Consider the following 27,220-nt stretch of genomic DNA (forward strand, 5'->3'; position numbering starts at 1 on the left):
TGCCGGTTTCAGCCTGATTCCTACAGGCCAGGCTGAGGGACTCCACAGATGCACCGGGCTGGTTTAGGCCCAATCCCCACAGGCCAGGCCTAGGGACCCCACTGGTGCACAAATCCATGCACCAGGTCTCTAGTATGCATATAAGATCTTTGGTTAATCTCTTCTACCCTTCCTTGAGATTCATCAGTCTGTTCCATGTTTCCATACCGGTGCATTGAGTGTCTGCCCCCTGGTGGTCAATGTGCATCATAGCTACTGGTCAAACAGTTGCTTAGGCTTTTATATATATAGATGAGACCATGGATTAGTCCAAATGAACTGATTTTCAAGTCAGAGGTTCCCTTTTCTTTATTAGTGCCATCTGACTAATAAAGAAATATAGGCAACCTATATATTTACCACTATTTCATGTCAAAAACCATTTTTAACAGTCATTTTTAAAATAATTTTAAAATTGTCAAAAATTTCTCAGCTAAGCTGAGAAAATAGTGAATGACATTAGTGAAAATATTAGTGGATCTTCTTGTGAATAATAACCCTAAATCCAAATCTCAGGACCCCTGTTCTCATTCCAGAAACAGCATGGTCTCATGGAGAAATGTCCTAGACTAGGGTTTAAAAATGTGCATGTGGGAAGCACAAAAATAATGGAAACCAAATAAAGTGAGGAAGGACAATCATAGAGAGGCTTTCAGTAGAACAAGATACTAAATTTGGGGGACAAATAAAGGAAACATCTACACATAGTTGGGTGCATGATGATTTATATGTTAGCTCTCTAATTAGTCCTAAACAAGACCATTTGACAATGAAAGCATCCTTAATTAATGTGCAAATTAATATTCACAATGAAAATATTTCATCTCAAAAAAGTCAAAATTATAGGTAATTTATAAAACTAGTCCCCAAAAATAATTAATTGAAGATTCCTTTTGGCAAACTTTCCATTTGACTTATAATGTACATGCATGCTAGTATAGAATAAGATAAGGTATATATAGATATAATCTCTTTCTTGGATCACTTTTGCATTTGTATAGAATAATCTAATTAGCATATAAATGCTGTAACATGTTCTAAAATAAGATACAAGACTAATATATTAAATAAATTCATGGATAAACTCATTGGTGGCCAACAATCATTTTCTCCCTTATTTATACAGCAGACAGAAAACAACAACAACAAAAAAAAACACACAACAACTGTACTCATTTCTAGAGAATTAGAAAAGAGGAACAAAGCAAGATTTCTGCTCTCCTGGAATTTATTTGGTATTTATTTTCTAGAACCCAGCTCTTTTCCCCCCTCTCTCTTTTTATGTGCAGAACCTCATTTTACCTCCCAAATAAAGTGAACCCTCTATAATACTGCTCCAGTCTTGCCCTCCCTTTCTCTCATTATCTCCTGAAGTGACTTATGTATCATTCCTTCATATACCCAGCACTTTGCAACTTTCATCCTGGTTCACTGCTCATCACCAATAATAAAAACCTAACCTGAAGTGGAAAATCAGAAAAAAAAAAAATGCCACCATCTTTTTAACCTCACCCTACTTTATCTCAAAATATATGGCTTATTTCTTCTGAATTTCCAGATACTTTTTCATTTGCTCATTATACTTATTACAGTCTTGGAGTACTTTCCCTTTTACTTCTTGGTATAGCAGTTATTTTGACCAGCACTTGTTTTGAATCTGCTTTGTGCAGAGACTATAAACAAATAGTTAGAAATATAAGATGGGTCACTTTTCATTTTCAAGTGAGCAAAAAGAATATGTGTTCTTTTTTGACGTTTAGTTTCAGCTTATAGAACAGCATATTTAGAACCAACATTTCTTCCTAATGTCTTTTGTGCTATCAGTAAGAACCTTACCAACAGTGCACAAATGTTGGTGAATGAACTTCTGGTCATAGGAAATACTACAGGGCATAATTATTGACTCCTCCTATCATACTCTGTACTATGATGGATTTGGGAAAGGATGAAATTTGGCCATAGCTTTAGATGACCATGTGACCTTAAATAAATATGTGATGTCAAGAAGGAACACTGGACAGTAATTTTAACCAGGGGCCTGAGGTAGCACGCTTCACTTTATCGGCCTTCGCATGCAAGGCTGCTGCTAATAGTGCCTATGTTCCCTCTAACTTCCTGTACGTGTTTATTTTACAAGAACCAATTGATAAGTAATTTAAGTGGGTTGCATTTTGCCCCTTGGGTTCATCGTTGTATTTAGAACAGTTGAATCAGCATATAATTAAATTTCAAGTAGGAAAAAGGGTTATTGAATCACTATGTACTTTTCAGAGCTTAGTACTTTGATTCTCTCTAATATGTACATTAGTAAAATCATTAATAAAGTCTTATTAAGATTAAGCATATGAATATTTCTTAAGTATGATAATTACTGTCTATAACTTTCATATCAGGAAAGAAAAATTTACATTAACATTTTTTTCCCCTCAGATTCAGCCCTATTAACATTTTGAGCTGGATGATTGTTCGTTGCGTGTGCGTGGTGGGAGGGTGGGAGTGCTCTCGTCCACAGTAGGGTGTTTAGCAGCCTGCCTGCAGGGCGTCTGCGCCTCAGTCATCGTGCTAGAAATATCTATGTAGGTATTTCCAAATGACCTGCGAAGGGGAAAATCACCCACAGCTGAGAACTTCCACCTTAAAATATAATTGAATACCTGTACTAAAATTGTAATTGTGTAATGGACAAGTGAACATGCTTTTCTTATTTCATACCAGATTTGATCACCTCAAGGGTCTATTTTTATAAACATCTGGGGTTGTTTATAAAACAACCTAAAGCAAGAGTTTATATATGAAGAGGTGATTAGGTTTGTACTGAATTCAGAATAAGGTAAGATTTCTTGCCTAACTGCATGTACTTCTGAGTTTTTTGGGGATCTGGCTTGATTTACCGAAGCTACAAATGCTTCTGCTAGTGGAGGTCTACTTTTTAAATACCTCAAAATTCTTGTTCAAAACCTGCAGTAACAGGTACTAATTCACAAGACTTTCAGCATTTTTCACATAGCTATTGAAAAAGTTATGGAAATGCCCATGAATTCATGGTTGGAAACTTTACATTCTTAATGGATCAACTGAAAAAGAGATAACACTTTATATCTGTGGTTCTCTAGTATACAAGTATAGCTTCATATTTAGATTATCTAAATTCTAGTTTAAAAAAGTTGTGATAGGGTTTTTAAAAAGGTTTAGCAAAATGGAAAAGAGAAATGTCATCTACAAAGAAGTCAGCTGTGTGCTTTTGTTATGACAGTTTTTGGTTGAATAGCCAACCTCTTACCAGTGCATCCAGGTACACATTTGTCCATTGGACTTGCTTAGCTTTGTCTCCTGCTAAAACCATTGGTCTTCCCAGAACATCCAAATATTCCTATTTATTAAAAAAAAGTAAAATAGTTGAAAATTAAAAATGCTGTGTTAAAAAAAAACCCATCTCACAGAAGAAAAATTATCTAGAGTTAAAAATGAATATGGAGTCAAAATTATTAAGACAGTAAACATGTAATCATTCTATTCCTACTTTGGGCACTCCTTAAATGGTATAACTACATACTCTGAATCAACATTATTTGACTTACATTATTTATAAAATATATCTACCCTAGTTTTTCCTAGTAACAATCAAAACATTATCTTTCTGTGGCAAAGCCAATGATAAGTGAAATATGTTCCTTGTGAATTGTTTTATGTTAATCTAAACTATTTTAGGCTCTGTGATTTACTGGATGGAACTGCACAAATTTGAAATAATAAAGCAGCCACGTATTTGCTTTCATATCATAGATTGTTTGGCTGAAATTCAAAACTACATTTAAACATATAAAATAATAAATGAAATACTGTGCCAAATCCAGACATCAGACTCAAATGTAGCTGCTGTTTCATTTCAACATTCAATGTATTCAGAATTCATTTCCACAAATTTCACATTATTTAAGCTAAATTTGACTTAGTCTATTTTACAGATCCTCAGTTATATTCAAAATTGAGCTATAGCTTCAAACAGTAATTTATGAATACTTAAAAATAAAACAATTAAATTAACTTAATTGTTTCAATGTATAAAGTTACTGACCAGGCATGTTTTTCTTTTTCTATGTATTTTATTTATTTATTTATTTTTATTTATTAAGGTATTACATATGTGTCCTTATCACCCAATTGCCCCCCCCCCAAAACCCCCGCTCATGCCCTCACTTCCCTGTTGTCTCATTGGCTAGGCTTATATGCATATAAGTCCTTTGGTTGATCTCTCCCCCTTAAATGGCTGTAGAAAAGCCATCTCCTTGATGTAAGTTTATTTTAAACAGGTAAATATATCTACAAGGGTTATTTGGGGATGTAAATTCTTAGTAAGAACTTATATAATTTGTCCAGAATAATTACAGCTTCATTTTCTATGTGATACCGACAACTGGAAAAAAAACCTCATTTAAATTATTTGCAAGAGAATCAAGTTCAAATTACATGAGATGAGACTATTGGTAACTTTGATTGTATTTGTTTTGTACGATGTTTTTCACATCTGAGAAGAACAATATACTTATATATTTTATGTTTGAGTTTTAGAACCCTTGGAACCTTAATGGAATAAAAGTAATACAGTGCTGCCCTGGCTGGTGTAGCCCAGTTGGTTGGAGCCGCATCACAGTGCCTCAGAGGGTCATGGATCTGACTCCCAGTCAAGGCATATTCCCAGGTTTCAGGTTCTATCTCTGGTCAGGAGGCAAGCAACACATGTTCTCTCTCTCTCTCTACCTCTCCCTTCCTCTGTCTCTAAAATCAATAAAAATATATCCTTGGGTGAGGAATAAAAAAACAACAATACATTACCATAATACTCATCATTTTGTTACAAATGTAATATTATGCATAAACGTAAACTTATTAGGTAAAATATTTTCATTTTCACCTATTTTCTGCATATTGAGTACATATAATTCAGAAAATACCTTATACTTTGAAAACAATAATTTAATAAAGGTTTGAAAAACTGTACCTGAGTATTGATTCTTATTGCCCCAATGGAAGGAATTTCATAATAATAACCTGAAACATATGTATACATATTTATGGAAATATATTATAGAAGTGTTCATGCAATTATTTATGGCTTCGTAAGAAAAACATTTTTTCACCTTAATTGTGCAAACAATAAATTACCACCACCAATAAATTTGAAAATTATTGATTATTGTATATTCATTACAGATACATAGTTTATTAGAAATGTTGCTACATTATCTTACATTGTACAAAATAACTTATTTTTCTACAAAACAGTAGTAAACCTGATAACATTAAAAATGTTTTCTATGGGGGAAATTACTGACAATGAATGATCGTGAGTATCTGATAATCATATTTATATAAAATATGTGCCTAAATATAACTTTAAGAATACATTTAGGTTCTTTCTATTCCTATGTGATCACTGTTTATCTTTCAAATAACATCTTATATTTTTTCTGAGTACAAAGGAAATATGGACATACTACACAAAATATGAATTATTTAGAAATGTGTAAAAACACATCTTTAAAACAACAATAATTTAACCAGACAAAAATGTACATATGTCACACTTTCTTATATCCAAATTTTATGTAATTTAGGTATTCTTTCATTGTTAGTTTTTCACATTAAGGTTATATTTAATAAGCATCATTAAGTATCATTTAATATATCCTTTTATGAATGTACAATATCACGTGTCTGAATTTTTATATAATGTAACAAAAAGTCTGTTGTGTTGTTTTTCCACAGAAAACATTGTCAGCATCTTATTCTAGCCTTGAGTCCTATAAAATTAGCTACAACTTTAGATTATTTTAAGTAATAATATGTAGAACTACAACTACCAAATTATTTTTTTCTAATAAAACATGGTCATGAAAATGGATGTTACCTTTATTTTCACAGGCCATCCACTGAATAGGTCCTCTGTCATAATTATGTTGACCAACAGAAAATGTGAATACACGTACCTGGTGAATAAAAATTTAGGTATCTGTTAGGCTGCATACCCTTTAATTAAACTGCACAACAATATAGCTAAAGTAAAAAAAATAAAAATAAAAGCATGTTTTTCATAGTTGATTAATGGGACAAGAAAAATTGAGACCAGAAAAGCATTATGGAAGGCACCAGACAGAAAAAAATATCACCACAGACTTCAGTTATGACATTTAAAAGTGCCCTGCACCATATCCTGATCTGATGGCAAGATCATAACTAAGGTTTTATTAGTAGAAACAGCATCTTTCAGGTCCAATCTAAGTTCACCTGTCTTACCTGGTTAAAACATATTATTCATATATCTACTCAGTACACAATAGAAATTTCCCCATACTTTATAGGCATGTAGTGATAAAAATCCTATGTAATAAAAGGGTGATAAGCAAATCTAATGAACAGCAGAACGGCCGGTCACTATGATGCACGCAGACCACCGGGGGGGCAGACACTCAATGCAGGAGCTGCCCCCTAGTAGTCAGTGCGCTCCCACAGGGGGAGCGCTGCTCAGCCAGAAGCTGGGCTCATGGCTGGCGAGTGCAGCGGCGGTGGTGGGAGCCTCTCCCGCCTCCGTGGCAGAGCTAAGGATGTCTGACTGCCGGGTTAGGCCCGCTCCCCATGGACATCCCCCGAGGGCCCCCAGAATGCAAATGGGCACAGGTGGGCTGAGGGACACCCCCCTACACACACACTGAGTGCACAAATGTCGTGCACTGGGCCTCTAGTGTATACATAAAGGACATCATTATACTTTTAGTTGCTTAAGGCAATTAAATGTAGTGATGTTTTTACTACTTTCACGCTATGGAAATATTTAGAATGCATAGGTATGATTATACTAGTTATATTACTTATTTTCTATAAAAGATGGTTGGTGTATATAAATATTTTAAGCTCCTATGATTTTTAAAGAGAACCAAAATAGACAGTTTCTAACATGTTATAAAATATGCAAATCTTTAAAACTTTAATTGAGATGGTTGTTAAATTATAGTAATTTAAATATTTATTGAGAGGCATTGAATTTAAATAATACTATAAAAGTGTAGAGGACAAATTTAATGATGCTAACAAGTATTTAATACAATGGCTATTTAACATGGGTTGATTTTTACCAATTTAGTAATCTAAACCAATATTCTAAGTTCCACATTTTAGCTTTTTCTAAAGATAAACATGCAGAAAATCACTTTTCCATGATTTTCATGTTCTGGTTTGAACTATGTTAAGAGCTTTTCCCTAATTCATGTCGATTGACTGTTTGAATTGACATTTTCTAATTGTTTCATCTGTTTCATCTTTTCCACATGATTGCAGAGCTCAAATCTCAAAAGAGATTTCACATCTGTTCTCTGTTCTCTCACTTGTCTCGGCCACACAGAAACCACAGTATAACAACCCCTGCCCAAAAATGTACATTGGAGATGTTGCTGTTTCACTTGTAAAGTTTTATGTGAGCCACCCTTAAGTCGTCCAGGTTTGCCTTAGCTAGTTGTATACCGAGCCCTTCGGTGGACACAGCTGAGTTTTAATCACCTCAAGTTGCAAGAACAAATGACTGGTTCTAGGTTAACAAAAGTGAGTGACTAATGACACTTTTTTCTCTCTCAAAATACAAGATTCATTTTCTTAAATTCTTCAATTGGATCCCTTTTTAGGCTGCCTATATATTTCAATGGAGTGTTACTGCTTATATAGTTGAACTTACCCCTAAATGGAAATACTTTTGGATAAATAGGTTGGCCACCCTACTGATGACTCGATTTAAATGCTAGCCCCTACACAACTGTCACATGAATTCAGGGCAGGGAAAAAACCCAGATGCTCCAGAAAGCACTCAGGGATTGTCATTATAATTAACATGTGAAAGCATGTCTCCACTTTTCAACTTAAAGCATTGCTTTCGCTCATTGTTCCTGTTCCCACAACAGTGTTCTAGGAAAAAAATTTTCCATGAAACACTTTTCATTAAAAAGAAATAAATGAATACCACTAATATGTCCCTTCTAGGTAAGCATTTCTAATAACATAGAGGCATAGATGCTACACTTAGACATACCATGCCATTATTTTGAGTGATGTTTTTCACCAAATAGTCCAAATAAACACAAATCAGCCAAAAAAACATACGGGTTAATAAAAAAAAAAAAAAAAGCTTGTAACTTTGCTTTACTACTAAAGTTTTTCCTACTCCCCTGGAGCCCTCCGAAGTCCAAATTAAGGGTTTCAAGATCAGGGCTGGGTGTGGAAGTATACTTTCTGTCACAGTTATAATTTCATAAAATTTTAAAGGACACTCATTTCCACTCCCCCCCACCCCCAATCTGTCTTTGTTCATTTTTCACATAGGTCCTTGGCTATTAGAATATAACATTAACTGACTGAATCCTTCCCATATAACAAATGTATATGCTTTAACTGTCAACATATTTTAAAAATGTTATCTTTATAAAGCATTATATTTTTTATTTTTCAATTATAGTTTACTTACTGTAAATATTTTAATATGTTTTTTATTTATTTTAAAGAGAGGGAGAGCTAGAAACATCCACAAGAGAGACACATCAATCTGCTACCTCATGCACGCCCCCTACTGGGGATTTAGCCCGCAACCTGGGCATGTGTCCTGACCTGGAATTGAACCGGTAACCTCTTGGTGCATGGGATGATGCTCAATCCACTGGCCCACACCATCAGGGCTACTGTCAACATTTTAAAAGATATTTTTCTTTCTGAAATTTTCTGAACTCCATGTGGGTAATAAAATCTCAAGAATTTTAAATGTAACCTTTTTATAATTTCTGCAACTACCTTACCATTATAATATTTACAAAATCTTTATACTATATCTAAGATTCTTATTTTTCTCTAGATGGATATATATACACACACATATACATACATATACACCAATCAGATGCATGTATATATTTAATGATTTCAGATTCTTAGAATTTTCAGAAACAATTTAAAAAATATATATTTGGTTCAGAAAAAGTATACTAAGAATTACCTAAAATTTTAAATTCCTTATATGACAATGAAAAAAAATCAATAAAATTATTTCACTTGCAGATGCCATAACTATGTCTAATTTAGCTTTGTTTTATACATAATAGGTAATTATTAAAGAATTTTAACTTCATAAACATGTGAAATACACGTTATAGTGCATGTACATGATGAATTAGTGAAATTTAAAAGATGATTTTTTTGCACACTGACTTTCCACTTGGACTTGAGATGGTATTCTTCCTATTCTATATAATATTACTGCCACCCTGTGGAATAATGAACTAACTCTAAAATTCCAGATACCCAGATCCACAGAGATGATTGCTATGCCCTGCTCTCATGTTTTCCGCTTCTTTAAATTTACACTTCAGATTTAGCTATAATTTTAGGTAAAGGAAAAATAAAGCGATTCCTTGGAATATGCACAATTTAAAAATCAAGGTAAACTACATTCCCAATTATGTATATTTTTAGAGCTCTATTCTTATTAGTGCATTTGGATGGTCTTAAATAAAATGGCACACAAAAATAACTCAAAATCCTTAATGTGTACTCACACAAGCTATGTATTTTATCTAAAGTCTCAAACAAATTAATTTAAACCAACTCTATATCAAGACAAAGTCAACTTTTATAAAAAAATTACTTATGCTGCATGGTACATTTATAATCACAATATTAGATTCATGTAACAAATGCAAACTAAAAACTTTTCTAAATAATATAGAAAATTTGCTAAATGTTCCTCAACTAATTTGTGTGATTTTCAACAGGCTCATGTTTCGAAATGTTCACTTCTGTGAGGTACATATATGAGACATAGACAATCATAGATGGCTTTGAAAAATATTTTGATAATGCTGGTGCTCAGATCTTTAACAGAAATAATATGGGAAAGTAGGGTTAAATAAACATTGGATTAGGTTAAAACAGGTCCAAGATCACACTATTTTATCTATTGTATCTATTTTAGTGTCTTATAAATAAATGGAAATAAATATTTGTTAAATGAAAAAAAGCCCATTGTCAAATGAGTGGTCTCAACTTCTCACCAGAGGGATCTAAGACATATGTCATGCTATCTGACATGTAAAGCAATTAATTATAACAGAGCAGAGCCGAAACAGGGCTCATAGCTGTCTTGCATTTTGTAATCTGGGCAGTTTCATTATATCATGGTAAATTCTTAACCTTTTTTTTAATGTTATTTAGACTTGCTCAATAGAGTTAAACAAACTTTTGCAGGCAAAATAAAATATACTTAATTCACATACCACTTATGTACTGCATTAATTCCTAAAGAATAAAAAAAAATTCTCATAACCCTTGACTCATGTTTAGTTGTATAAGCATAAGCATATGCATAGAAGCACTAGTAATTTAAGAGTGTATTTAATAAAATTAAACTAAAAACAAACATCAGTCCTTACTAGCCTCAAACTTTCATAATTGGCCTTTAGTTGTTTCAAAAACCAAATTTTCTCTGAATAGAGAAATTATAATTCCAATAATATAAAGCTGATACATCAAGTCTACCTTATTTGATCAGAGAAAACTTTTAATTAACAAATTTTGTTATTTGAAATACATTACTTATTTGTTTCTTATAATATGCAAATGACTTATAACTTTATCCTACAATACTGGACTTCTGCTAATCTCTTTATTTTGTTTTGTTTGTTGAAGAATAAAATACTTGTCGTCAATTAAGATTTTTCCAAAGCCACAGGGTCAAACTATTTTAAAAAATCATAGGAATTTCTCGTTTCCCAGCAGAACACAGTTACTGGAAACTGTCACCTCGACAATTATCAGTTACCCAGAGTTCAAGTTTAATTTGCATTAGGCAAATCTCCAAGGAATAATGGAAATGAGACTATGAAGAAAGAAAGCCAATAAAACTAAAATAAAAACTTCAGCTATCGAAACATATTAGAGAAATGATGTCAGAAATGCGTTTTATTAATTTACTATGTGTACTAAAACTTTTGGCTTTACGCCTATGAAAATAAGAGATTGGACTGAGTATTTTAGAAGAAAATTTTGCAGTGGTTTCCAGAACTTACAAAGATTCCAGAATTCAGAGCATTTGAATAACCCATATCTCTAGTTTTATAGTATTATAAAGTAAATAAAAGTGTCCAAATACTCCTTTCACACTTTATTTTATAAAACCCAAAGATCTGAAAGGTACTTGCAGCCTGCAAAATTTTGACAGCTGAGTTTCATCCATCTTTGTCTGTTAAAGCTGTGGGAAGCATGTCCTTCAGTGGTAAAATCCTGTTGTCCAACAAGAAGGAAGGCTCCTGGGTGGGCAATGATGACTGGCATAGCCACAGGGCTGCCCAGGAGAAGAGAGAGACAGAGGACCAGCCAGGCACATTCCACATGAGGCTAAGAAATGTGGACTGTAGAGCATTTAAACTCTTGACTCTGTCGCTTAATAGCTGTGAGACTTTCAAAAAGTTACTTTAACTTCTCAAATTTTGAATTTCTAATTTCCAAAATGGCAATGAGGATGATAATAAAAATACTTTTATCATATGATTAATCCAGTTGAAAATAAAGTGATACATGCAAAGCATTTATATTATATGAAAAATTGTGAGCTCTGTACATATTAGCTACAGTAATGAAGATGATGGTAATTATAACAACAGTAACAGTGATGACTAGAATGTCTTCTGTAGTCAAACCATCAGAATTCAAAGAGGTAACGTTTCCCATTAGTGGGACATTAGCCTTTCATGCCTCAAAATGAACTTAAAATTCCTCAAAATAATATCTTTCTAAAGGAAAAAATTTGGCTCACTCTCTTACATTTAGCAATAAGCTCTAAATAAAAGAGTCTAATATTGTCTAAATGTCATTTTGTTCCTATGAGATATGTCTGTACGGAATTTCCAAGGGTCTGACAGAAGCAATAATTTAATTGATGTCTGTTGGATTTATTTAAGTTAACAATATGAAACAACTTTAAAAAGAAAAATGAAATGCAATAGTCATCTACTTTTATCTAAAAGAAACAGATATTTCTTTTTCTCTCATATCAAACATGTCGGTGCATAGCACAGATACATGACTTGGGATTATGATGGTATTTTTAATTTATAAACAACAATTATAATGAATCACCCTTACATGATCAGATTATAAGGAAGAAATTTTGAGTTCCCCGGCCTTCTGCCTTCATTTATAGTACTTTATAAGGAAAGAATAAGTTACAGGCCCATTGCATTTCCAAGCAATTTGTATCTCTGCAAAGACTGCTGTCAGCTGAGATATCAGAAAATAAGCAATATAGTGATTTATTTCAGATGTTATTCTTGAGTAAAGCCAAATACTTTACTGACACTAATAATGAGAATCCTCATGAAAAACTATGTGTTGGACTGATTAGGGTCAATGGAAAAGTGCCATTGATACAATCATTTTTATATAAACTTAAATCCTCCCTACTTATAAGATGATGTGTAAGAATAGACCGTCAATTTTACTCCACATTCCAATTATAAGACAAATATTGTTTTAAGCGACTTCCCATTAAAAGAACAAAGCTATGAGTTTCTCCTGACATTTATGAATTTCTTATGGTTTACCTCAGGTGCATATTTATTGCATATTTACTGATATCTTGTATGTCAGTACTCATGTAGCAGCTACTGTGTTTCAAGCACTGTGCTAACCACTAAGGTTCAATGGATGGCTTATAAATTAACAGAAACCCTACCTTCTAATAGAGGGGAGTTCAAATTAAAGAGTGAACAAATGCATTAGTAAAATTAAAAATGGTAATCTGGGAGAAAGAAAACAGAAAGAAAAAAGGATGCTGGCATAGAGAAAGCTAAGGGAGTTTCTGGGGGAAGGGGCCACTCTAGAAAGATTGGGTGAGGAAGACAACTACAGAGATATATTGTAAACAGAGTTGTTCTCTATCAATAAGGCAGCCACAGAAAAAGGAGAACGGAATGCCTTTTCTGATATGAAGTTTTAACACAAACAATGGGCAATCCCAAATGCAGGTGATACAGTTCTACCTAGAAATTACTTCAAGTGCAGTTTCTATACTCTGAGATTTATGCTATATTTTACACTTTCTGCTTAATTAATACTTAACCTCATTTTTCATAAGATTTGTTTTAGATATTAAAGATTATAAAATACATAAAGTAATATTACTCAAGACTGAAGGAAATATATCCTAAATAATAAAGAGCTAATATGCTAATTAGGCCAGATGGGGGAATGACCTTCTAGAAGACCAGTTGGCGGGTTGGGGCTGTGAGGGCCAAGGCAGCCCGGGTTGAGGGGGCCTACTCTTGCACAAATTTCATGCATCAGGCCACTATCTGATAACATTTTCCTTAGTTTAGGTAACTGTCAACATTAACTTTATTCAGAAAGAAACAAATGTAAATAAACCTGTTAAAGAGGAGGACACAGTCACAAACACATGCACAAAACCTGCCTTTGATAATCTCTCTATTGGCAGGGCCAGTCTTACAATGCAATTATTGCTTTCAGCTATCCAGTAACTCTGGTATAAAATAATATATTTGATTTTATCAACAAGGTATAGTTCCTGTTCTAACGTTAAAAATCATTTGGAAACTGTTGAAAGTGTCTTTTTTTTTTTTATAAAAGTTTTATTACAGAGATTTTAGAAGCAGTGCATTTTTAAATAGTATTAAATAATTTTACACATCTGGCCCAGCCAGTGTGGCTCAGTGGTTGAGCATCGACCTATGAATCAGGAGGTCACGTTTGGTACCCAGTCAGGGACATGCCAGGGTTTCAAGCTCAACCCCTAGTCGGGGGCATGCAGGAGGCAGCCAATCAGTGATTCTCTCTCATCACTGATGTTTCTGTCTCTCTCTCCATCTCCCTTCCTTTCTGAAATAAAAACACATTAAAAAAATTTACACATCTGAATGCCCTCATTATCATATGTTTGAACATTCATTCTAAAGGCTTTATTCTTGCCTGATGAAGTAGCCAGAGAGAGACAAGAGAAAAGGCAATGAATTATTTTCCATGAATAATTTTCCCTACCATCTGTTGAAAAATTGAAAATTTTCACTGTTACCATATAAAACACATACACAGAGTCAGCCATTTGTGATTTGCTTTAAAATTTTATAGGGTATAGATTATATCTCGCTACTTTGGATTTGATAGAAAATTAGGACATACTTTTTATTTAATTTAAAAAATAATGTATCTATTGTCAGATGATTAAATTTTATAGCTATTCTTTATTTTGAAAATTATTCCCCATCTATCATATGCTTTTTTCCACTTGTTCTCATTCATTTACTAGTTGTTTTGAAATACCCACTGTATTAATTTTGACTGCCTTTCATTTTTTAATTCTGAGAATTAAGCTAAGAATCAGAGAGCAATGTTCTAACTGGCAAGACAAGCTTAAATGTGTGATGTTAAGCAACCCCTTTGCTATTCTACAGAAGGGCCACTATCTTAATTTTGCTGGGCCTGGAAATTATCTTTCAGCTCTGTGTCTGGTTTTACTTTTCTTTATTCATTTGTTTGGACTCTCTGATAGAGTTCATTTTACTTTTGGCACCATTTTTAAGGATGTCTGGTACACATGGGTGAGCCCTAAGGAATGGCATTGCGGCAGGTAAAGATTAGAAAGCGAATTCATTTTAATTTGAAACAGCTGTGTGAGGAGATTAACATGGATTTGGTTTTAAAGCTGTACCTATCTATAATCCCCCAGAGTAATACATTTCACTAAAGAACCCAAACATTCTGTTCTGACTCTCAAACATTTTGGCCTCATTAAATTGTGCTGTGTATCTGTAGCTTCATTCATCAGTTCTCCGGATGCGCCTCATCACACCTACCTGGGTGCTCTGAGTGAGTTCTGGTGTCAAGTGGATGAAAAATGATTGTAAATGAAGCATTTAGCAGCCATATTAATGTCAAGCAAGAGGCTTGGGAGAAAAATAGCATTCAAAGAGTAGTTTTCAGATTTTTTTAAAAAAGCTAATCAAACTTTCTTCATGACTATAATTTTGGTATTTTTAAGCTACAAATGAACTTCTTGTTTAAAGAGCATATTTTAAACAAAGTTATAATCAAATATAGACTTTTTAAGAGTACTGAAAATGTATATATCTAAATCTATCAAATTTCACTTTTACACATTGGTCATTTGAAAGATCATATGGCTAGTGAAATTCTGAGTTGATAATTATGTAACAAATATTAATTGAGCAGGTATGGAATTGGTCTATCATACATATCCTTAGATGACAAAGATAGATAACTATTTTCCATATCAGGGTCTGTGGGCTGTAAATGCCTTAGACAGGGTTGGTAGGTGCATGGAAGATTGGGACGTTCGAATGAGGAGAGGAAGCCAGAAAAGATTCTTCAATTCATCCACAACAATGTGAAGATGATGGAAAAAAATCTCCCTTATACAGATACATACTATTTTTAATATATACATATGTGTGCTATATGCACACATATGTCCTTGACATAAACAATTAAATATGTAAATGCTATTTCAACAAAATGCAAATACTTTCAAAAGTAGAACTGAATTAAAAGTGTTTGTTGGTCATCATTTATTTTCATTTAGTAGTTACAGAACATAGCAATACCAGGAGATGAAAATGTGTTTGTTTAACAAAGTTTTCCCATGTTAGAAAATAAGGAAACTATTGAACTTCAAGAACATCCTAATTATTATGTTAAATAAAAATAAAATTGACTTAAAAATCATATAAAATAAGGGCTAATTACTGAATTTTCAAAGTTGCTTTGGTATTGACAAAAGATACGTGTTTTTAAGGGAAGTGCATGTCCTTAAAGCACAATAGACAATATATTAACAGAAATTCAGCAGTATTGCATATGAGAGGTTCATTAGTTTTACAAAAGTAAATGTGATATGAATCATTTAACATGAGGTGTAGCATGTCACAAAATGCCTTTGTTAAAAAAAATGAGCTTGGCAGGTGTGGCTCAGCGGTTGAGCATTGACCTATGAACCAGGAGAGCATGGTTTGATTCCTGGTCAGGACACATACATAAATTGAGGGTTCAATCCCTGGTCCAGGTGCCTATGGGAGGCAAATGATCAATGTTTCTCCTTCACATTGATGTTTCTCTCTCTTTCTCTCCCCTTCTCTCCCCCACCTCCACTCACTCTAAAAATCAATAAAAAAATATCCTCAGGTGAAGATTAAAAAAATTGTAAAATTGCACTCACTTTTCTGTCTTTGTTGTATTTGGCAAATATCTCCTGGGCTCTCTCCTCCCCTCCATCCGTGAACAGCATGATAATCTTATTGCAGTTAGCTCTGGAAACATTATACTGTAAAGTAAAGATATATATATGTATATCATTCATAATAAAAGGTAGAAATATAAAGCATATGAAAGAGCATAAAGAGGATGCAAGTTATTAGTAAAATATATGCCCAATATGTTTATCCTAAGAACTGGTTCCTGGATCAGTCCAGGCCCATCCCCTCACAGAGCCTTCCCTTCAGCCCCCACCCCCACCCCAGACATCCATAGACCCCAACTTCCTTCAGATCTTTGATCAAATGTCACCTTATCATTGAGAACTTTCCCAGAAGCTACATTTTTAAATTGCAATCTCCCTCCCAGGCTGTATTTCTTCACAGCATTATATACTGGATATTGTATTCGCTTGCCCATTGTTGGCTTTGCATAATTAAATGTAAAGACCGTGAGGGCATGAAGTCCTGTCTGTTTTTGTTCAGTGTCTTTTTCTTGCCTAGATAAGTGCCTAGAACATAATTTCTCAGAGGTTAATTAATAGATTTTAAATTAATTAATATATGCTGTCATTCCCCCCCTATAATTTAAACCAGAAACGATATTAATAAAAATTGTTCATACCCATTCACATATATTTTTAAACCATTTACAAACATTTTTCCTCCCTTCCCTCCTTCTTCCTACTTTATTTTATTAACTTTACATTGCTGAAATTACAAACTCCTACTTGATCCCTAACACCCAATGCTCTTTCATCTTTGTAAATGTTCATACCTATTCCCAGAATAGCCTCTGCTATGTTCTCTCAACCTGCCACACATATTCTAATCCTGAAAGACTCAATTCCTAGTGTAAATCTCTTGAACTTTAAGGTCCCAAAAGAGTCAATCATAGGAGAACAATGGATGAGCACCAAAAGACTCCTCTCATGAATTTAATTTAGGAATATGGGCATTTTTGAGGTCTGAAACAATAATGTCAGTCTTTTTACTATTGTAAAGTGTGTTTCTGCGTTGTGTTGAACTTAAAATTAATTTATGAATGCTCATCTTCTTTCAAAATGCCAACCCCATAGCCAGCCTAGTAGTATCAATGGAGATACACCTAATTTATAATTTTAACTTTCTGATAGCCATGCTAAAGAAAGTAAGAATATCTGAAATTAGTTCTAACAATATATTTTACTTAACTTGGTCATCCAAAATATTATCAATTAAATATGAAATCAATGTAAAAATTCTTCAGATAACATAATACTTTTACTTTCATAATAAGTCTTTAAATCTCAGTTCAGACCAGGCATATCCCAAATGCTCAACAGCATATATGATTGTGGTTACCATATTGGACAGCACATTAACCTGGCCCTTAATATATATATTTAAATCATTAATTATCCTTCTCTGTTTAAGGTGTTGGAGGGCAGTGCTCTATCTTATTTTTTAAAAAGATAAACCCCATTTCCTGTTGGACAGGCTAAGAAAAACAAAATTTGTTTTATTGATGAAAAAAATCCTGTTTCATAAAAATCTCACCCCATTGACTAGGCGTTAGAAGACTGGCAGTTAAAGCTTTCATCCAAGCATCGTGAAAACACAAGAACTGACTAAAACAATTTGTCCCATTCAAACATGGTTCTTGACTTTGAATGTAACCGTCTAAAAATTTGACTATCAAAATACTTTGTGAAAGGTGTTGAAATCCCTTAACTAAAATTAATTTCCATAATGATTTGTCTTTTTTATCTGTATATTAAAAATGGGCAAAATAAATATGTATTTAAAAGATTGTCTCATAAAAGTGATAAGTAAAATTTCTACCACAGGACTTAGTTTCCTTAAAGTTGCAGAGGAATTTTATCACTGAGTGCAAATATCAATGTAACTTAGCACACCGGGTGCTGCTGATCTTTGTATATTGGTACAAATAAAGTAATAATAACCTTTCCCAGGAAAGAGAGATTAGGACACATGAAAATGGAAATAAAATGTTTTGTTTTCGACATGATTTTTCCTAGAAGCAGCCTTCTCAGGACTTTTGATAAAGCAAAGTACATCACAGAACTTTTCAGTGCATTTGCAATAATCTAAAGAATCACACAATCACACAGTCACAGAGTTATGCCTGACTGGCTTGTAATGAATTAAGTAAAATAAAGAACATGACTATTTCAATACGTTGATTTGCTTTAATATATTATTTCATAACCTTCTTTGCTGTATACCTGCATGGCCAGTACATAGAGCAGCATCTATGCACTCAATAAAAATGTTTTAAAAATTGCATCTCAATGTATTTGGTAACATTTTATGAAACACTACCTGAAGAATAATTCAAATCTTAATTTAAGGCTTACTATGGGGAAAATGATATGTCTAATTCTATTTGATGCTTGCTTCAGTGATCTCAAAGGTAAACCTTGCAAGGATTTACAGAAAAACAGGGAATGGCATTACATGGTAATAAGAGGACTAGAAGTGTTTGAAATAACAAAATGTGCTTCCACTGTGAATAAGGCAGGCCGTGACATTTGGGAAAATTACTTTAAAATGAAGAAGTGCATACCTAAGGGACACATGGAAAGCAGAACATTTGAGATTTACTCCAGGAATGACTGAGACATATTAAAACTCCTTTACAATGGTGGTAAAGGCAGCACCAGAGGCCAAGAGAAGTACAGTTGTATTTTATCAGCAACTAGCAATGAATCTGGGAGTTAATGTGGCCTCTCTAATGAGACTGCCTCTGAAATCCTACATTAGGCTTGAGACACCCTAGCATTTCACAAGTGAAACCTGAATAAGAGGGAAGGGAGCCAGCTAAATGAGCAACACTGAGAAGAATGAACCTGCCAATCTGGAAAACTCAATTACTGACTCAAGAGATAAGTAATTATTAGTTTCAAAATTATATTCCTTTTCTATAGAAAGAATATATCTGAATCTAATGGCCAATTACATTTGAATTTCAAAGTTTTAAGTTGTCATATTTTTATTAATGAACATACATCATTTAACAAACATGCATTTTTACCAAATATAACTTCCCTTCAAAACTGCAGTGCTGAACTGCTTTGCCTTTCCATCTCCTTACTTACTTATCTAACAGCATCTAACAGTCAACACAATTGAAACTGAGCTCTTTCTGCCCTCACTTTCCCTCTATCTAGATTCCTGTGCCGTTATCTAGTTAAAAGAACTTAGAGTCTTGTTAAAAGAACGTAGAGTCACCCGAATCCCTCTTGCCACTCAGCAGCCTCTTTCCCTGGGCCAGTTACCCTGTTACTCCTAACATCTCTTCACCACTATTCCAACACCTGGATTCCCACCATAGCTTAACCTCAAACACTAGTTAGAGCATGTCATTTCCATACCATTACCATTTGGTTGGCTCCTAAACACTCCATTAACTGACAATTCATGGTCTTTCCATTTCCATCACTGCTCCTGTATTGCTATGCTCCAGCCATGGCCAACAGCCCGCAATTCTCGCAAGGTTCCATGTCATCTGGCACTTGTCCATGCAGTTCTTTTTATCTTAAATGATTTCCCCTCTCTTGGCTACCTACCTAGATTCTACTCACTGCTCAAAAGCCTGTTTTCAAGGAAAGGCCACACCTTCCCGATCCCCTTTGGGTAAGTTGAGTTCCTCCTCCACACTGCTCCAGAAACACACTCTGAATGCCCCATGATGGCCCTAACTCATTGCACTGGGATAATGATTTACTGTATGCTGGAGCTTCTCAAGAGCCGATGGTCTGGAGTATTTCTAGAATTCCAGCTCTGGCGCTGTGACAGGAATTTGTGAGACACTCACAAATATTGGCCGAACCAACTGATCAGACTCTCAAAACCTGTTTAGAAAGATTCACTTAGGGAACATCAAAGTTAAATTTGAAGAAAAGATCACCTGTAAGGGCTTTTCTGGTTCAGCAAATACATTAGGAATTATCTGCTGATTCTGTACCAGCCATGTACTAGTTGTTAATTATAGTAATCATGATCTTAACTCCAACACCAGCCCAGCAGCTTATATTACACATGAGGATTACTGTGGGTCAGATACTCTAAACAACCCTGCCCACAACCATATGATGTACATGTGATGGTGACCTCCACTGTATACGACAAGAAACCAAGGTACAGAGCAATTAGGTCCTCAGTCTCAAACACAGTGAAAATACTGTCTCTTGAGAGGTACAAAACTGAATGATAACTCCTGCTCTCAACTAGTTCAGAATGAAAAAGGTGGCGCAGCCATTTGAAAATACAATCCACAGTGTCAGGCAGCAGGCTGTCCGAGTCCCATAGTCTAACTGTAGACATGGATGGGTGATCAGTTGAGGGGAATCTTCCCTGAGGAATTCCTGCTTGGGACTTATCTTCCCTCTCAACTTACTGTCTGCCATTTTGACCTTTCTGTACATTTAGGAACAATTAAAATACCCAAAGTAGATGTTTAAAACTAAAATCTTTCCACCAACCATTTGATGATCAAAAGAACAAATTTCCAAAAAAATAATATAGCAATTGATAGAAGGAAAAATAAATGATATTCTAATTTTGACAACTAAGTTTTAAGTGCTTATGCAAAATTAAATTACCTTGTAAATATGTTTCTAAACATATTCTGAAAATATGATAGAAGATCTAAAAGGACAAGAAAATATGAATTTTGTATACCTTTTAAATGTGAATTTAAAGATAAAAGTAGTACAAAGGTTTCTATGGCCTGGACACATCCACTTTTTAAACAAATGAAAAAGAGCACTGTTATCTAACCCAGAGAGCTTCAACTTTCAGGATATTAAAATTCAGCAGCTGCAATTCAATAATGAAAAAGAAAAGGGGATGGTATTGCTACTTACATTAAGCAGCTGTTCAAAAGCAAAGCTAAAGCCCTTCTTATAATCTGTAATCCCTTTGGCTGTGATATTATTCACGGCGTCTTTTAGTACTTTCTTGTTCCTTACATTTGCTTGTACAAGGTGCTGAAAACAGCTTACATCCTGGGCATTGCTGTTAAACTGAAAAAGATAAAACAGTGAACATATAAATGAACTTTAAATCAACCATGTAATTTTCTTTGAATTTATTGTTTGTAATTCTCAATCCTAATGCATTGCTTTCTCTTTGGGAAAAAAAAAAGGGTAGAATAGATTGGTAACAAAAGTATACTGAGGATCAAGTAGTAATTTTCACCTAAGCCCTGAAGTTATATTGGAACTCTGAGCCTGTCACTTACCTCCTGAAGCCTGGTTTCCCTGATTATACATTTGGGATTTGAGTTATATACAGTCCCTTCCAGCTCTCAAATTTTATAAGCATTTTTACAAAAAAAAAAAAAAAGAGAGAAGAAACCCAATAGATAATGAAATGTATTCAGAATCCAGAAGTGATATGATGATGCCTATGCAGGATAAGGGAGAGACTGAGTATTTTACTCGTGCCTCATCAGGAAGAGCTAGATGGAAACACAGTACACTGAGCTAAAAGAAGAGAGCTTTCATCATTTTGAAACGTGAGAGTAGAGCCTTCCTATGCGGACTAAAACAGGTAATCTGAAAGTGTCAAGAACACCTGGTAGCTTTTTAGAACTATCACTGCAGAGGTTCTATACAGAATTCAGTGAAACTGGAGGCAAGCAAAAGACAAGAGAACACTGCAGAGAATTACTGCTGTCAGTGATGTGTTCCTGATCAACAAAGCGGCAAGGAGAGGAGAGGATAAACTCCAACCATACCTGCCCCAAACTGAAAATTTAAGAGTGATCACCAATTTCACCAATCACTATAAAAGGTATTCACATAATTCACTGGATATTTCCCCAAAAGAGAAGAACAATAGGAGTAACTGCAATAAGATCCAGAATACTGATATGAGTTGGATCATCCTATTATTTATTAACTCTGCTATTTGTATAAATCCTTCAGACTCCTGGGGTTTAGACTGTCACATCTGAAACATTAGGATAATAAACCTACTTGCTAAAAGATAGGGGCTGGTCAGGTAAAAGTTTGAAAATATTTTCAGATCAAAAACATAATTAAATGATTTTTATAGGTGGATGACAAGCCAAAACACAAAATTTTAAAGTAATTATATATTCTTATAACTATAATGCATCATTCTTTTTCCTCTGAAGATCAATGAAGCCTTGTTATAAGGACACCGCAGTTTTCATCAACCCATTAAGCAAACATTAACTGGCAATATTATATGTTAAGAATTATGGCAGCTGATAGTTTTGTGCCTTCAGACAGTATGTAAACTGGGCTTGCACATATACACACACGTTTGCATGTGTGTAAACACTTATATGGTATTTACTATGTGCTGCATTTACTATGTACTTTACAAATATTTATCACTCCTCTTGGCAAATGTCCTATGATTAGTGTTACTATTATCCCTGAAGAAACTTAAACATAGAGAAATGAAATATGTCCATAGTGGCAAATAAGTGATAGTCAGAATTCAGACTAGCACTGTGGCAGAAGAGTCTTGAGATTTTAACTATTCCCACATCACCTCTCAATGTGTTACAATAAATTATGATTACTTTTGAAAAGGAAATATAGTATTATGATTTAGGAGAACCTATCAGGGGGTGGTGTCCTATTTTGAATTGTAAGCAGTTAGGGGAAAAAATTCCCCCCAAAAATGGCATTTCCTGTGATTCCAGAGAAATAATTTACTGAAGACTATTGAGGAAGAACATTCCAGGCAAATAGAACAACATGCAAAAAGACCCTGATGTGTTGGGGTGATGTGGGGATGGGGGAGCCTTTTAGGGAAATATAAAGAAGTTTAGCCCAATCACATATGAAGACAAATGAGTTCAGGGAAGGAGAAAGGGGCTAGATGAAAGGCCTAATGGAAATGCTGAACAACTGGGATTTTCTTTTGTCAAATGAAACATCGTAGAAAGAGTTCAAGCCAAATGCTAACTAGTATAATCTAGAATTTTAAGAGATCACACTAGCTGTTGTTTGGAAAATATATGTAAGGTGATCAAAATTTAAAGGAGGGGGGAATAATTAAAAGGCTGTTGCCATAACCAAGCTGAACATAGATATTGGCTTTATTATTTGTGGGAGTCATCAGAAAAGAAGGAATTCCGGATCTATTTTGGAGGAAGAATCAATAGGATGGGGTGGTGGATTGGGGGTGTGGTTTAGTAGGACTGTGGTATGTTAGATGATTGTCAGATTCTGACATGGGCACCGGGGTGGCTGGAGAGCTGGAGGAGTAGCTAGAGGACTTATAGGGAAGAGAAGCACAGAGTACTCGTGAGGGTGAGTTTTCAATACAAGTGAGATATGCCAACGGAGATGTCAGTAAATCAGAACATTTAAAGCATGAGGCTTACTAGTAGAAGAAGTCTTGGTTAAAGTTAAAAACAAAACAAAACACCTTCATCATAGAAATTTGGCTTAAAACCATATAAATTAAAAGTGGGGGGGAAGAGCCCTTGAGAAAACTGAATAAGAGTTATGTTCCCATGGAGACAAGAAAGAAACAAGGTGATTGGACTGTCTTGGATGATGAGAGAAAGAGTCTCAAGAAGATGACACTGCAGTTCAGAGACAGAGAAGATGAGGACTTACTACTGAACTCATCCAGGCAGTACGGGCTGAACCCAGTGGAGTGCACTGGAGAACCGTGGGAGGTGAGAGCATGCACAGAGGGTCACCTTCAAAGCGCCTGGGTGGGAAGCAGAGAAGCAAGAGAGCAAAGTACCTGTAAACGTAAATCGGGGGGCAAGGAAGGGCTTCTTTAAAATGAAGGGTCACTAGAGCAAGAGAGGATTGATACTAAAGAGGAAAGGAAAGAAAAGAGGTAGGAAATGAGGGTGTCCCAAAAATGTATACACATTTTGAATAATTATAAAGGCAGTGCTGATTAAACTATATTTCATTTTCAAAATGTAATGGAATCAGCTGTTAAAGTGTGTATACATATTTTGGAACACCCTGTAGAAAAGAGGTAAAAAATAAAGTTCTTGTGAGGTGGGGAAGGAGGGAATACAGCTGGCAGCTATAAAAATGATCCTTTAAGAAAACATGTGTTGACTTCCCTGTTCCAGGAAAGAAGAGTGGGAGCCGAGCACAGATAATGGGGGTGCACAGATAATTGGGGTGCGTAGATTGGGGTGCGTAGATTGGGTGTTGAACAGATGACAGTTACTGTCTGTGTCCCCAGTGAACAATGAAGCAAGGTCATCAGGGTAAAGCAAGAGAAGAGATGGTTTGGAGGGAGTGGATATTAAATAACAAGTGAAATGTCCTGCACAGGTACTCTGAGTTCTTACCTTAACATTGAATAATAAACTTCCAATATATTTTACTGTTGTCTATAAATTTGAATGTTTTAACTCCCACTGCCTAGTTCATTACTTTCCAATCTTTGATAGTGTGACGCAATCTTAATCTACATGTTTCATTTTGAAAAGAAAAGAATGTGAGGCTGTGGCTGGTGTGGCTCAGTTGGTTGAAGCGCCATCCTTTGTACCAAAGGTGGCAGTTTGATTCCTGGTCAGGGCACATACCTAGGCTTTGGGTTTGATCCCCAATCAGGGCGTGGCCGATCAATTTTCTCTCTCACATTGATGTTTCTCTATATGAGTGTGCATGTGTTTATGTGTGTGTGTCTCTCTCCATTCTCCTAAAAGTCCATTTAAAATAATATTTTTTAAAAGAATGATAATTTTCATGTTAGAAAGTAAAATAATAATAATAATTTGCCAATATATTAATAGCAAAATGTTTAACTTTTGAGAATTATTAGGTATAGTTATAGGAAATGTTATTAACTGATTTAGTTAAACCATACATCATAAAATTATGTTATGCACAAAATGAGTATTCAATAATGTATAGACTTAAGTATTCTGATTGGCCTTGACCTGCTTTTAAACAGAAAAGTGAAACATCTCATTAAATCACTTTAACACAAACTGATTAAATGTAAATTTAATTCATTAAATACAAATTCAGTATGTACATCAGAAAGACTACAATTATATTCATAATAAAACTCATAAATAATGCAAGAAAGAAATTACATTTAAGTCCCTATAGCAATTCTTATTCTCCCAAGGAAACGGATGATACATTTTAAAAGTCTAAATTAGATCAGTATACATTACACAGACATCTGATATTCATCGGTTTATTTTCATGAACTAAAATTGTAGTCTTCGGTAACATGTGCCTATATTTTATTTTATAAATCACATATTTAATATACAAGCCACATGTATATTAAAAACTGGAAGGCAGAAGTTTAATAATGTAACCGTATAAAACTTTGAAGTAGTATATGGTGAGTGAAAATAGATTTAAGGAGCCCTGCTTTTGTCATCTATTAATTAAATACTTCTTTAAAGATGTATTCTTCACTAACCCTACAGAGTCAGAGATTCAAGCTAACATCACACGGATTCCTTTCCTGATCCCCCAAATCCAAGCAAATAGGTCCTTTTTAGAACTGCTGAGCAAAATCTCTGTGAGCGTCTGAGACAGGGAAAGTGTGTGGGGTAATGTGAGCATCTGGTTGTAAATCACGAGGGACTTTGCCACCGTGTTCTGGCACTTGGACATTCTTTCATTTCCCTCTCTCACGTATCCTGTTCCTTCTGCCTACAACACTCTGCCTCTCCTCTACACTCAGTTATCCCACTTACCTCCACATTCTTTCCTTAGCAACGCTTTCCTGACCTTCCCTGCCTAGGACAAATCATGCCATAATAAGCTTTCCTAGGCCTAGATTTATTTTTTATAGAACATATCTTAGTTATAATTTCATATTTCTTTGTATGGCATCTTAAATGACTCTTCCACTGGATTAGAAGCCCACATGATCAAAGAAAACGGCCATCCTATCATTCCATCCTTAATGTTAGGTATATAATAGGTACGCTATAAATATTTACTGAATATATGGATGGAATTTAAGAAAATTAGAATATGGCCCAAAATGTTGATCAATAATCAAGATATAAACCTATTATTGTAGTGACTATATTTTAACTGTGTAATAGGTGTTTATATTTCTATATTCATAATCATAAGTAGTCTTTCCAAACAGACACTATTAAAATAGTCAAATGAAAATGACTGTAAAACACCTAGCATAAAGTAGATGCCAGCACATAGATGTTAAATCAATGGCAACTCTATCCTTTAAAAATTTATTTTAGTAAAAACATCAGTATAATCAGTAGCAAAATCAGAATGGATTCCTAGATGCATGAGATTCAGATAAACAATACCAGCTTATTAAACTTTAAATAAAGTTCACTAACAGGCTATACCCTATAACAAGGGTCCCTCAAACATTAGTTTAATATTAAGATATTCTCTGAAATAACCATGAAGAGTAAACTTCAAAGAACCTTCCTATTAAATATCACAGTCAAGTACACACATTAAATTAAAAGATACTCTAGGTCCAAAGCAACCTCTTAATTTCTCAAATGAGGCGTCCTAAACTCTTGGTTTTGTGAAGGCTGTTATCTATTTCTGTTCTGTGGCCTCTACTGAATAAGAAACCATTCCAAAAAATATTCATGAGAGCAGCTCTGCTGCCCATTGGATTAACCTGGGATACAAACCATAAAATGTTGGCATGGCCTTGATATACACCAACAGTCAGAGAACATCAAGGTCCTGGAAAGCAGCCTTGTCTAGGAACGGCACCTGTAATCCACCGTCATGGAACCCTGAGTTTCCCTTTGAAAGGCTGGTGGGATCACAGAGTTTTACCCTAACACATTAAGAACTAAAAGTAAAATCCCAAAGGGAATATTCTTCCGCTTAGAACAGCAGAGAAAAAGAAGTGGCCCATTTAATATGTGTCTGACC

At 34.5% G+C, this 27,220-nt stretch overlaps 1 protein-coding gene across 3 annotated transcripts in view; it reads right to left on the reverse strand.

Annotated features, from left to right (window-relative positions):
• CACNA2D1 (calcium voltage-gated channel auxiliary subunit alpha2delta 1) overlaps positions 1-27,220 on the reverse strand; it is a 389,241-nt gene that overhangs the window by 57,587 nt on the left and 304,434 nt on the right. For all 3 annotated transcript variants that reach the window (XM_081102325.1, XM_081102324.1, XM_081102326.1), the window contains exons 11-15: positions 21,221-21,379; positions 16,316-16,420; positions 5,948-6,026; positions 5,039-5,088; positions 3,320-3,409 (exon numbers count right to left, since the gene is read on the reverse strand). In XM_081102325.1, coding sequence (XP_080958451.1) covers positions 3,320-3,409; positions 5,039-5,088; positions 5,948-6,026; positions 16,316-16,420; positions 21,221-21,379 — 483 coding nt within the window. The remainder of the gene's footprint in view (positions 1-3,319; positions 3,410-5,038; positions 5,089-5,947; positions 6,027-16,315; positions 16,421-21,220; positions 21,380-27,220) is intronic.

Source organism: Myotis nattereri, assembly GCF_964212035.1.
Source record: "Myotis nattereri genome assembly, chromosome: 11".
Lineage (NCBI taxonomy): Eukaryota > Metazoa > Chordata > Mammalia > Chiroptera > Vespertilionidae > Myotis > Myotis nattereri.